Source organism: Mus musculus, chromosome 9, assembly GCF_000001635.26.
Source record: "Mus musculus strain C57BL/6J chromosome 9, GRCm38.p6 C57BL/6J".
In the NCBI taxonomy this organism is placed as follows: domain Eukaryota; kingdom Metazoa; phylum Chordata; class Mammalia; order Rodentia; family Muridae; genus Mus; species Mus musculus.
Window position 1 is genome coordinate 99,529,170 of NC_000075.6, and position 13,199 is coordinate 99,542,368.

At 41.3% G+C, this 13,199-nt stretch overlaps 1 protein-coding gene across 6 annotated transcripts in view; it reads right to left on the reverse strand.

Annotated features, from left to right (window-relative positions):
* The window catches only part of Armc8 (armadillo repeat containing 8), a 90,523-nt gene that overhangs the window by 50,785 nt on the left and 26,539 nt on the right, over positions 1-13,199 (reverse strand). For all 6 annotated transcript variants that reach the window (XM_006511515.4, XM_006511513.4, XM_006511511.4 and 3 more), the window contains 5 exons: positions 8,519-8,590; positions 6,994-7,136; positions 6,626-6,723; positions 3,929-4,021; positions 162-242 (listed from right to left, as the gene is read on the reverse strand). In XM_006511515.4, the coding sequence (XP_006511578.1) occupies positions 162-242; positions 3,929-4,021; positions 6,626-6,723; positions 6,994-7,136; positions 8,519-8,590 (487 nt within the window). The remainder of the gene's footprint in view (positions 1-161; positions 243-3,928; positions 4,022-6,625; positions 6,724-6,993; positions 7,137-8,518; positions 8,591-13,199) is intronic.

Here is a 13,199-nt window from a genome sequence, read left to right on the forward strand (position 1 = left end):
TAGTTACATATGCCCTGTACCACCTGACTGATGGAACACAGCACCCTGGTTGATGGATGGGAGGAAATGTACTCCTGATCACAGAAGAGGCCATAAATAGGAGGACTTCTTTCTATGAATGAAAATGAACATAAAATCTGACATAACTTTTTGCATCTTACTTTGTAAGAGGGTGAGGTTAGGAGATGAGCAATGTTCTGCACTGCCCCATGGTTAAACAAAATTGTTTGATGATCTGGCCCCTGCAAGAGAAAAGAACACAGTAACACATGAACAAAAATCATGATTCTGATAAAGTCACACTTCTTTAAAGTAAACTATATTTCCCACAGCACATATCTCTCAGCTGCCCGGTGATTGCACAAACACAAACCCCAAGCAGGACAGAGAGGCCTCAGTATATAAGGTGCTGCCATAACTTCCCCAGGACGTGTCTACATCTCCCTCCTTACCTCCCAAGAATAAGGAAGGGAAAAGAATCTAAGGCAGTGGTTCTCAACCTCTAATACAGTTCCTCGTGCTGTGGTAACACCCAACGTAAAACTATTTTCGTTGCTACTTCATAACTGTAATTTTGCTACTGTTAATCATAACATAAATATCTGATATACAGGATCTCTGATATGTGACCCACAGGTTGAGAACCACTGCTCTAGAAGTTGAGACAGGACAGTGGATGTCTGCTTCTGTAGAACTTAGGTTACAATGATAAGTGCCCCGAGTACAAGGGCACAATGCGCTTATTGTCAGCTATTCATCCAGTACTGTACACAGCATCCTTTCTAACTGCTTTATGACAGCCTTAAGGCGCAGGCTTTAAGCACATTTTCCTTCCTCTAAGCTCATTAACATACCTGCAAACGAAATTATGGGAACTACTCACTGGGTGCAGGCTATGTTGTAGGCACTGTTCTAAATGCTCTCTCTAAACTGTCTCGTGTGATGGACTGCTCATCCTAAACATGATGGAGACTTCTATGGGGAACCAAGTAAAAAAACATGTCTCCTAAAATTCTGTCTCATTTGATGTCTCATGAAACTAGCTTCTGCACAGCGAAGGAAACAACATGTGAAAAGGAACCATAGAGGGGGAAAAAAATCAGTAACAGCTTAGTCATCCGACAAGAGGATTAGTGTCTAGAACATACAAAGAACTAAAAAAACTGAGCTATAAGAAAATGCTCGTCCAACCATTGGCAGAGATGATCAGAATAGCTAAGGAGGAAAGACTGTCTCGAACACCTGCACCTCTCTCTGCCTCTCCCTCTGCAGCCAGACTTTCTGTGATGTGAGGTGAACTACTTATAATGTACTATTTTCTATTCTTTAAGAATTTTGTACCTATTTAAAAAAAAAAAAAAAAAGCTGGGCATTGTGGCCTACCCCTGTAATCCAAGTAGTGTGAAGGCTGAACAGAAGGATCGCTACTCAAAACCAACCTAAGCTACAAGACAAAGGAGTCAGGTGAGGCAGTGCACACCTTTGGTACCTTTTAAGACCCTATCTCAAAACAAACCAACAACAACAAAAACAAGGACAGAACAAAACAACCTATATATAAGCAAATCTGTATGTATGCTTTACTCCATTTTAACACAAAGGGTAGATAGAATACTAAATACACTGCTCTAAACCCTTTAAATTCTCCTCACAATTTATCTTACAGATCCTATCAGTACAGATGAGTTTTCTCTGTCTATTAAATGGATGCTTCACAATTATTTTAGATGTCAGACTCTTTAATTTTTCTCTAAAGTCTAAACCATCTCTCAATAGTAGTACTAACAAAAGCTGCATTTACAAATCAAATGCCAGAGATACAGTACTGTCAGCCCAGTGCACTCAGCTGCTGCTGCCTGCTGTTGACATGCCTTCCTTTTTGTTTTGGTTTTTTCAAGACAAGGTTTCTCTGTGTAGCTTTGGCTGTACTGGAACTCACTCTGTAGACCAGGCTGGCCTCAAACTCAGAGATCTGCCTGCATCTGCCTCCCAAGTGCTGGGATAAAAGGCATATACCATCAGAGATGCCTTATGTTTTAATCTCAAAAGATGGCAACAAATATTTATTATCAAACAAGGTCTTCCTTTGCTCTAAGCCTCTACATAAGGTTGTGGAAAGAACTGCAAAGAAAGCCAACTTGAGAAGAGGGGGCTCACCTTAGGTTTTTGTCAAGTATCTCTTTCATCTCTACAAATCTACCTGCAAAGATCTAGTGAGTGAGCAGTGAGGCAACACCCACCAGGCAGTGACTACAACATAAGCCCTTTCAGCCTTGAACACCAAAGAAATGTCAGGAATCTGAGGAACTGCTCACAAAGCAGCAGCAATTTAGAAATTAGAATTCTAACAACTATGATTAATAGTCCTTTTTTATACCTTTATAATTCAGGAGCACTACAAGATATAATTATGACTAGTTTATAATACAGTGCTTTAGTAATCTTCTCTTTCTGTTTTGTTCCTCAAAGTATATGTAGTGACTTAATGTTGATACCAATCTACTGTAAAGTTCTATTCCACTTAATTTCAGATAAGTGGGTCCCATGAATGACTCTTAAAACCCTATTGTACTTTTATTTATTTGAGTTTATATGCAAAAAGGGAGCGTGGAAGCAAAAGGCTTTCATGATCAGGTACCGTAGGATGACCATATGGACAGCTGTTTTCAAAGATGTCTACTGTGCACCCAAGTCATTACTGTTGGCATGGGTTCAGCTCATATCCCTTTAGGTTCAGTTACATCTCAGAATACCTAAATGTTATTATTTAATAAGAATACTAAACTATCAGACAAAAAGATTAGCAAAGGTGATTTTCCTCTAATAAAACTGCTCGTTATCAGTGCTTATAGGTTGGCTGACATACATCTCTCCAGGAAAGCAGAAGTGATGTAATGGCCCTTCATCTCTGACCACAGCTGAGGCAGCACCCAGCAATTTCAGGTGCTGAGAGACTTCTGGTGCTAAACCCTGAAAGCTACTTGCAGGGATGGACTAAGGCATTACTCTGTTATTAGGAATACTTACACCTTGTGGGTTTGAACTCATTGTTAGAGAGTGAATTTCAGCAAAGTTTCATTTTCTATGAGTTGGCATACATACATTCAGAACAACCAAGAACAGAAATCTCAATGATTTCAGGGAAGGGGGAAAAAAAAAAAACTTATATTTTAGGCTGTAGTAATCAGTTAGAGACTAGATGGAGTTAAAAATGATTAGATTACAATGTAGATATCATTCCTGAATCGAGGCAAATTTTATTAGGGAAGACATGCTAAACAGCACAGAAGAGTGAGCCCCCTGCTGTAGGTAGGTAGGATTATGTACTTTCTACTTCCTTCCTGAGGCTAGAAGCGCTACCACCTGGCATCTGAGTTACACATAACAGGAAAGCAGGCAATGCTGTTCTCAGTCACTGTCTGGGTCACCAGAACATACACAATAAACTGAGTAGAAGTTAGAAAGTATTTAGGAATTATCGAAACTTCAAATAAAGCCAGGTGGTAGTGGCACACGCATTTAATCCCCCACTGGGAATACTTGTAGAGACAAGCAGACCTCTGAGTTCAAGGCCAGGTGGTCTACAGACAAGTTCCAAGACAGCCAGGGCCTTTAAAAGCACAGAAACTGGACTTTTCAGACACTGAGGACATGGAGGACCGTAGAGGGCAGGGCAAGGTGCTTCTACTCTGCCCTCTTCCCACATTGCCCTGAGACCTCAAGCACTCCTTTTAAGTGAAAAGGTAAAAGCTCTCATTACATTAGGAGACAAATGTGTATATAGTATGCTGAAGAGTACACAGAGCTCAGAGATGTCGCCTAAGCAGCACACTCAGCCAGAATGTGTTTCAGGCTTCAACAATCAGCTCTGTTCCATGAGAAGACACACAAGTTTACAGTGAGAACATTTACTCTAGTTCTTTCTTACTTTGCAACAGTGTGAGAAGATCTGGCAGATATACTCCTGGGTGTAGCGGGACCTGCTCAGCAGTGCCATGAGGTGTGGTATCACCGTAGCATCCTGGATGAAGGGGAAGGAGCAGACAGCAACAAAATACTTAGGCACTAAGCATATATGCGAGACTTTCTACAAGTAAGTATATTTTATGTATCTAAGTACACTGTTGCTGTCTTCAGACACACCGGAAGAGGGTATCAGATCCCAGTACAGATAGTTGTGAGCTACCATGTGGTTGCTGGGAATTGAACTCAGGACCTCTGGAAGAGCAGCCAGTGCTCTTAATTGCTGAACCATCTCTCCAGCCCCAAAGCTTCTTGCTTTAATGGCACTAAATCAAGTCTCTTCAAGGTATAGCAAAATAAAAGCATCGTGGCCATCAGAACTGTTCAAGCATAGAATAAGGAAAGATGTTTCAAAATCATCCTTGAAAATAAAATCCAAGACAAAGAACTTAATATCTCCTCTTTAAGTAACCAACGGTCTCACTATAAAACAGCATTGCAAAGAATAGGAAAAAAATCAATTCTGAAATCAAAATGTGCGGGGTGACTTAAACACAAGCAATGTTAAACAGTCTATACAGAAGAACTGTATAAAACAAGTCTGACAGCTTGGGTCTTGGGATGTTACGATAAGCACCAGTAACAACTATGATGTGTTAGCTATTTTCAATTAGCCAAGCAGGACACTTCACATGATTAATAACTTCTCACATAAAGCCCACTCCTAGGCTGGAGGGGTTGCTCCATGGGTAAAGTGCTTGCTATCCAAGCGGCCATGAAAGCATAAGGATCAGGAGTTCAGATCCCCAGGAGCCAGGAGCAGACAGGGTTATCTATAAAACAGGTCAGCTAGTTAGACTAGCTCAATCTACGGGCTCTGGGTTTAATTTATAAGGTGGAGAGCAATTGAGGAAGATACCCAATGTCAATTTCTGGCCTCACATGTACAAGGACACCAATGAGCATGTGTACACATACATAAAGCCATAGACATGCAAGCACTCACACTCTTGCACACCACAAACAAACATACACAAACACATAAAAACAGTTTACAGCCCATTATCTTTCTTACGGGTAGCAAAGGAAAAGAGCCCTGCCGCCAGGCTTTCCAAGATCTTCTTTTATTTGTAATGCAAAACCAATTACAAACTAAAATGGGATTTGGACCGAACCAGATAGAAAAGGAAACCTGGCTCAAGCTTCCTGGTTTTACAGTGGGCCACGTTCCTAAGCCATGCTTATGGACAAATGTACACACACGTTTTCAAAGAATGATCTCAATTCTGATTCTGTAAGCCTGAGGAGGCTCTAAGAATATGAAACCTAACTAATTTCCCAAAGGTACGAAGCTGGTCTACAGACAAAAATAGAAGGTGAGGAAGAAAGAATGCCCAAGATATATAAGGGCGAAGTAGGGAAACGGAAGGCTTTAATTCCTTGAAAGTGGAACTCTGTCCCTTGCTTGCACATTAGTACAACTCTCTGAGTTGTTATGAGTAGCTTTTAAAACAAAAAGAGAAAGACTTCAAAACAGCCATGGAAGACCAAGAGGCTGAGAATGAGCAGAGGGAAAGGGGGCTGGCCAGGTTACAAGACTCTGCTCATCTCTAATCCACGTCTTCCTCTCCCCTTCCTCTGCTGCTCTCTGACTCACCAACCCTTCCAACAACCCCTAACCATCTTCTTATATGTGTCCTCTCTGTCAACTAAATTTCTATATCTGCAGTGCATACACAATACAAAGAACAAGGAATAGTTATATAACTGGCACTCACCACCGCCCCCCTTACCCACCTTATGTAAGATAAGGGCTCTTATCTTACATGTCAGATAAGTAGGATTCCAGGTAGAAATGTAGAGAGAATATCTTGTATACTGTATGAATGCATCACCTGTCAATTAAAAAGCCTATGGCCTATGGAAATAGAGGTGGGACATCAAGGAGGAGAAAGAATTCTGGGATAGAGTCACACAGGAGTCTGGGCCAGGAAGATATACCAAGATGGATGCATAATTCTTGAGCACAGGTAACTAGCCACATGGCACAATGAGGGTTAAAATAAACGGGTTATCTTTAGTTATGATCTACTCAGAGAAGAGCCTAGCTATCTGTAAATATATTTTGAGTCTGAGTCTTATTTCTGGGAGCATGGGGCTGGCAGGAAGAACTGGGATGTAACTTCTACATAGAAATAACCCCTTACTTACTGAAGACTGTGTGTAGTTAGTGCCTAAGTAGCTTCCAACAGTTGACCTCTACACAGGCCAGTCAGCTAAGTACACTAACCAGTTCTGTGGCTGCCCACACACCCCACCACTGCCCTGTCTTTTAACACTTTTGAATTTTCAACAGTCTCTATGATATAAAATCTCCTAGGCATAAAATTAAAGTGTTTCATAATTTACAAAAACATACTCCCTTAATTTACATATAAAATCAAACACACAGAGCTAAGCCTTTAAAAACAGCATGTAAGTTCTCAGAGTGTGTAACTATAATTCATTCACTTATTTACAAAGCCTACAACATCCAACATTCCAAATAAGCAGAAAGTCAAATACTTGCTATGACTTCTACATTTAACAGTTATGGTGAACCAGGAGACACTAAGCAAACTAGAAATAAATCGACTGTGACCCTAAAATATCCCATACTCACTGTATACAGTAGCTCCTCTGGAGTGACAGGGCTGGTGAAGATTGTCCGGAGGCATCGGAGGCAAGCTTCAATGAACTTCAGGTCTGGGGACAGTAGTCCTAGTAAGATAAACTGCATGTGAGACACAATTTTTGTTGTTGTTTGGGTTTTTTGTCTTATTTTTTGAGACTGTTTTTCTGTGTAGCCCAGTTATCCTGGAACTCACTCTGTAGACCAAGCTGGCCTCAAACTCACAAAGATCTGCCTGTCTCTGCCTCCCAAGCGCTGGGATTAAAGGCATGGGCCACCACTGCCCAGCATGAGACACATCTTTCAACCAGAATTTAGTATACTATAAGCAGAATATGTCGACACTGGTTCCTACGTACCTTGTAGTAAGGCAGGGATAATATGGCAGTCTAGTAGAGACTTGACATTGTTTTCTGTGCCCATCGCAAGACTCCCTAACACCACTGCACATTCAGTTTTCAGCTCTGTACTTGAGGTTTCTTGTTGAAGCAAATACAACAATCTAAAAAAAAAAAAGGGGTGGGGTGGGATGTAGTAAACAGACTGTAAAACAAAACGTAATCAAGGTAACAAAGTAGTGCAATAAAAGCAGTGTGGGAAATACAGCCCACATAATAACAATGTGGTAGACACACCAATCAAAAGGAAGAGTTGCAAAGTACACTCCCCACAGATATATTTACAACCCAACTCCTGCACCTAAGGCTCAGGGATCATTGTAGGCAGAGAGACTGAAAGAGGCAGAGAACAGCGAGGCTTCTGTGAGAGTGTGTCTCCTGGGATGTCAGATGCTACACCATAAAGTCTCACCACATGACTGTCCAAACAAGGATGGCACCAGCAGACATGCTAACATGGATGGGGAAAACCTCACATGGCCTTGTCCTTAGATGAAGAAGGACAGGCAACTAAGGAATGCACAGAACAGGACAAAGAGTCTTCTCCAAAGAAGAGCACACTAACTGGTTATTGAGTACCAAAGGGTCAGCCTTGAGAATATGCATTCAAGTAACAGTGTAGAGACTGAGCACTTACACACACACACACACACACCAACAACTACTAATAAAAAAGAGGCCATAAATCTGAAAGAGAAAGGTAAAAAGAGGGAAGATTGGAAAGATGAAAGAGAAGGGGATACAAAATAATATAATCTCAAAAAGTTTAAAAAATGAAAAATAAAAATATAGTTGTCTGAACTTATTTAGATTTTTGAGTGATTATTTATTTATATGCAATGAGAAAACATTGAGAACAAATATCTAAGACATTATCTTATTTTGTACAAAATAAATATTTTATCACAGTTTACTAAACTATAAATCTAAAAGTTGCAAGCAAGTGGTCTCTGTAGAAATAGCACCATCCCCCGTGTTATCTGCCACTTCCTGGTGGGTCCCTTCAGGATCTGAAGATCCCTAATGCCATGTTCTACTGAATCGTAAATGCGAAGCAGAAATGGACCCTGAATTCAGAGCAGTAATACTAAGAGGAGCTCTTACTAATTTTCTTAACAAAACTGTTCAGAGTCCTTGTGAAGTTCTTTGTGAATGGAAGGCTTTCTTCTCTTCCTACTTATCCCATGCCAGTTTGAGCCACTTGCCAAAGAACTACTCCCAAATCCTCAACCTCCACCACTTATGACAATTCTCCTTGTTCTATGAACCCTGGGGCTTCCTAAGCACACTCGCACACAAACACATACGCGTGCATTTATGTGCATGTTTCCTCAGACATGGTGAGTGTACTTTAAGACATTATTTAAAAACACATTTATTTTAAAAAACAAGAAACAATATGATAAGTGAGGGGATCTCATAATGGAAGTCAGAGGACACTAGAGACTCGGCAGGAATGACAGAGTAAGTCGGACAGCAAACATACCTTGGAACCGCTCCTAGAACGATGAGGTTGGCTTTCTGTTTATTGTTTCCAATTACAGCATTTTTCATGTCTCTAAATTCAGGAGAAGAAAAAACAACAAGCTCACTGAGACGCCATAGGAAAGTATCAAAGGCCAACTCATTCCACTTTATCATGCAACATCTTGGGTAAAGCAAGGACAAAAATGAGTGACAAATCTCAACTCCTCACCCTCGGCAGCCAGAGTGCTAAAGAGAGGGGACAGTGACAGGTGCTAACTGGCTGTGGGACTATACAACGAGAAGCAGAAATCCTGGGGAAGAGAAATCCTGAGTACTGGAAAGACTTCCACTAAAAACAAGCTGGATTCCTCTAACATGGGCAACATTCCTCTGAACACAAAGGAGTGTGTTAGCTACTTCAGTACAGCTCTGGAAGTAAATGACAAATCACCAGCCCAAGGTGGCACCTACCTGACTGTGCAGCAAGGACCACTGTGTCCCACCTCACCTGTGACTTTAGAGTCACTCAGCCTCTATCAGAGCTCAGCAGCCTTTCAGGGATTCACATTCATTCTCATATAATCTCATATATCCATTCATATTCACGGCCCCATGTGTGCACATAAGCAGAAGACTCTTAGAATAGGGAGATGGTCATAAGTGCTGGAGGGCAAGGATTTCAGGAATAGTTACCTGATCCTAGAGATTTTATGTTCCTCTGCCTCTTCCTCCTTTTCTTTTGCTTCTTCCCTCCTCCTCTCCCTTTTGTGTGTGTGTGTGCACAGGTGTGTGTGTATGTGTGTGTGTGTATGTGCATGTGTGTTAGTACAAGCCAGAAGAAGGTGTCTGACCTCCTGAATCTTGCATTACAGGTACCTGTGACCTGCACAACAGGGACGGGGCAGGGGTGGGGAGCGGGGCACTGGGCATCAAACTTGGATCCTCTGTAAAAGCAGCAAGCACTCTTAATCACGCTCATCTACCTCTCCAGGCCCCTGAGCAGTTCTTATGATTCCATCTTAACTGCTTGATTCTTATTAGCTGTAATGCCTGCTTTGGTTTTTAATGGCTTCTTTAAAATTTCCAATGCAATATTTAATTTCTTACATTTAGTCTTCATATGATATCCCATTAAACATCAGAAGAGAGTTGTGAACACATTTCCCTCCTGTCCTTTCTGTGTCCTGCTGTACACACACACTTTGTCTTCAAGTTGGTTAGAAACAACACACTACACAGGATTAGTATTTCTGCTTGCATATCCAATTATCTTTTAGGAAGACAGAAAATAATTCTTAGCTGGTGGCGCATGCCTTTAATCCCAGCACTTGGGAAGCAGAGGCAGGTGGATTTCTGAGTTCAAGGCCAGCCTGGTCTATAGAGTGAGTTCCAGGACAGCCAGGGATATACAGAGAAACCCTGTCTCGAAAAACAAAACAAAACAACAAAAAATTCTTGTATATTTTTATATATTTGCCAGTTTTTACTCTAGCTACACAAAGCAAAGCTCTTTACTTCAAAAATAAAACTGTTTTCTAAAATAAGAGTACCTCTATAAATGTCTACTCAGTTTACAAATTCATAGATGGCCCCAAAGGATATGCAGATAAAAATATAAATAAGGCAAAACTAACTCATAATTACCAATGAAATATTGTTAAAAGTACCTAAGAAGAACTGTCTGGTACTGAACACAAGAGGTATGTGTTTCTACACAGCATTGTTCTAAAGGCAGGGAGGGGGGCATTACCACACCCAAGGGCACCTCAGACACTTGTAAGGATGGCCAGAGAGACTTCCAGTCTTAGTTTTACAAATGTGTGAAAAATCCTTTTTGTACAGATTTAAAGCAAATGTCTTGGGAATAGGAGGGATGGAGTAGGGGAAAACGGAGGGTGAGAGTACTGGGAGAGACGACTAGGACCAGAGGTGAAGGAGCATCTCTGGGAGGAGCTAGAAACCAAGGACAATGGAAACTCTCAGGAATCTATGAGGGTGACTCTAGCTAAGACTCCTAGCAATGGGGAACCGGCTATCTCCTATAACAAGGCAACATTTCCAATGGAGGGATTTGATTGAGACACCAACCCAGCCACAAAACCATCCATCTACAATTTGTCCTGCCTACAAGATGTGCCAGGATAAAGATGGAGCAGAAAGTGATGGAGCTGCCAACCAATGACTGGCCCAGCTTGAGACCCGTGCCACGAGAAGCATCCACCCCTGACACTGCTAATAATATTCTGCTATACCTGCAGACAAGAGCCTACTATAACCATCAACTGTAGTGGGTTGACCTAATGCTACTTGTATTATAATACTAATTTGGGTCCCCTGCACCCTTCCCAAAAAACCTGTTTGCCCCAAAGACAAGACAGAGAGTCCATATGTAAGACACATAACATGTAAGACACTGAGGGACCCTACCCCCAGTTAATTCTGATTGGTAAATAAAGATGCCAGCAGCCAATAGCTGGGGAGAAGAGACATAGGTGGAGTTTAGGTTTCCTGGGCTTGAGAACACAAGGGGGAGAGAAGCAGAAAGTAGCCAAAGAGGAAGAACATGCAGGAGGGAGAAAGAGAGTGGCAATGGGATAGCTGGGCCATAAAAAACACGGCCATGTGTGCTGGCCAACTGGAGTTAAGAGCAGCCCAGATGAACGTGGAAATTAGTAAGCAGTGACTCGGGGTTATTGGTAGGAAAGGGGATTCTAACAGCATGGAGGGCAGGCAGTTGCTCTGCTATTGTGCTGTCTAAGGCATGTTAAAATATAAAGGCTGTGTGTGTTTTTCTTCTGGGGTCATAAATGGTCAAAGGCAGGAAGAAACCCTGCATCAAGATTTTTTTTTTAGATTTATTTATTTACTTTATGTATATAAAGTACACTGTCACTCTCTTCAGACACATCAGAAGAGAGCATCAGATGCCATTACAAATGATTGTGAGCCACCAGGTGGTTGCTGGGAATTGAACTCAGGTTCTCTGGAAGAGCAGTCAATGCTCTTAACCGCTGAGCCAGCTCTCCTGCTCTCTACTCAATGTAATATAATTATTTACTACAATCATCAGAAAGGTTTCACCCAGCAATGATAGAAACAGATGCAGAGATCCACTGCCAAACATTAGGTAGAGCTTGGGGAATCCTGATGAGAGGGAGAGAACGGTCTGAAGGAGCCAGGAGATCAAGGGCACCACAACAAAACCTACAGAATCAACTAACCTGGGCCTATAGGGGCTCACAGAGACGGAACCTCCAACCAGGGAGCCTGCATGGGTCTGCCCTAGGCCCTCTGCATATATATAACAGTTGTGTAGGTGGGTCTTCATGTGGGACACCTAATAACAGAAACAGGGACTCTCTCTGATTCTGTTGCCTGCCTTTGAGATCCTTTCCTTTTACTAGGCTACCTTGTCTAGCCTCCAAAGGAGATGGTGTAGAGGGTCTTATTGTAACTTGGAATGCCAAGGCTGATTGATATCCAGGAGAGACCTCCCCTTTTCTGAAGAGAAAGCGAGGAGTGGATCGGGGAGAGGAAAGGTATGGAGGAAGGGAAGGAATAGGAGAAGAGGGAGCAGAAAGTGTGGTAGAGATGCAAAGTAAATAAATAAATAAATAAATAAATAAATAAATAAATAAATAAATAAAAAGAAAATGGCACTTTTGTTTGTAGTATATGTGTCACATAAATAAAAGTTTTTGCTTTAATCAAAAGTTAGCATTTGGAAAATCAGAACTAGTTCAGCAGCACTCACTGTGTCTGAGTGAGTCACCAACAGCACACAGCTGCCTCAGATACCCTGGCAGTTCTCACCATCAACTACCTCAGAAGGCTTCTACTCTAGTTAGACCTAAGAATTACATATGAGTACACTATATACATCATCTTATCTCTATAAGCAGGGAAGACATTACTTGCTTCTGGGGATTAAGTGTATTAAGTAGGTATTGTTACTATGCATCTAAAACATTGCAGGATAGTAAAACAGTGTTACCAAAAAATAAGGGGAAATTGCATGGCAGTTGTTACCACCACTGTTAGGTGGCACTCAGGTTTTCAGCTCATCCATCCCTTTTGTACCCCAAAATAAGCCCCCCCAAACACTTTTGCTTCTCTGTTTTAAATAGCAAAGGTCTACAATATATAAGAATATTTTATGGCGGCTAGAGAGATGGCTCAGAGGTTAAGAGCACTGACTGCTCTTCCTGAGTTCCAATCCCAGCAACCACATATTAGCTCACAACCATCTGTAATGAGATCTGACACCCTCTTCTGGAGTATCTGAAGACAGCTACAATGTACTCACATATAATAAATAAATAAATCTTTAAAAAGAAAAAGAGTATTTTACAATCTTAAAAGTTACAATTCTAGAAAAACATAAGAGTTAGCAAGACATGATCTGGCAGAAAATGGAGGATGAAAGTAAAAAACAACAATAACAAAACCCAACTCAACAAATGAGTACATACTTCCAACACCAAGCACATTTACGGCTGAGAGTATGGCTCTATGGCAGAGAGCTTGCCTAATGTGCTCAAGGCCCTGGGTTCGATTCCCAGCACTTTCTTAAGACACACAAAAAGCACCAACTCTTATACAATTATCTTCTTCAATAATCACTGGGGAATCCTAGTGTTCAGAGGTATGCTAAAAGCAGGTGTCACCATGCCTTGCTAAATGTGATTTAAAAAAAAAAA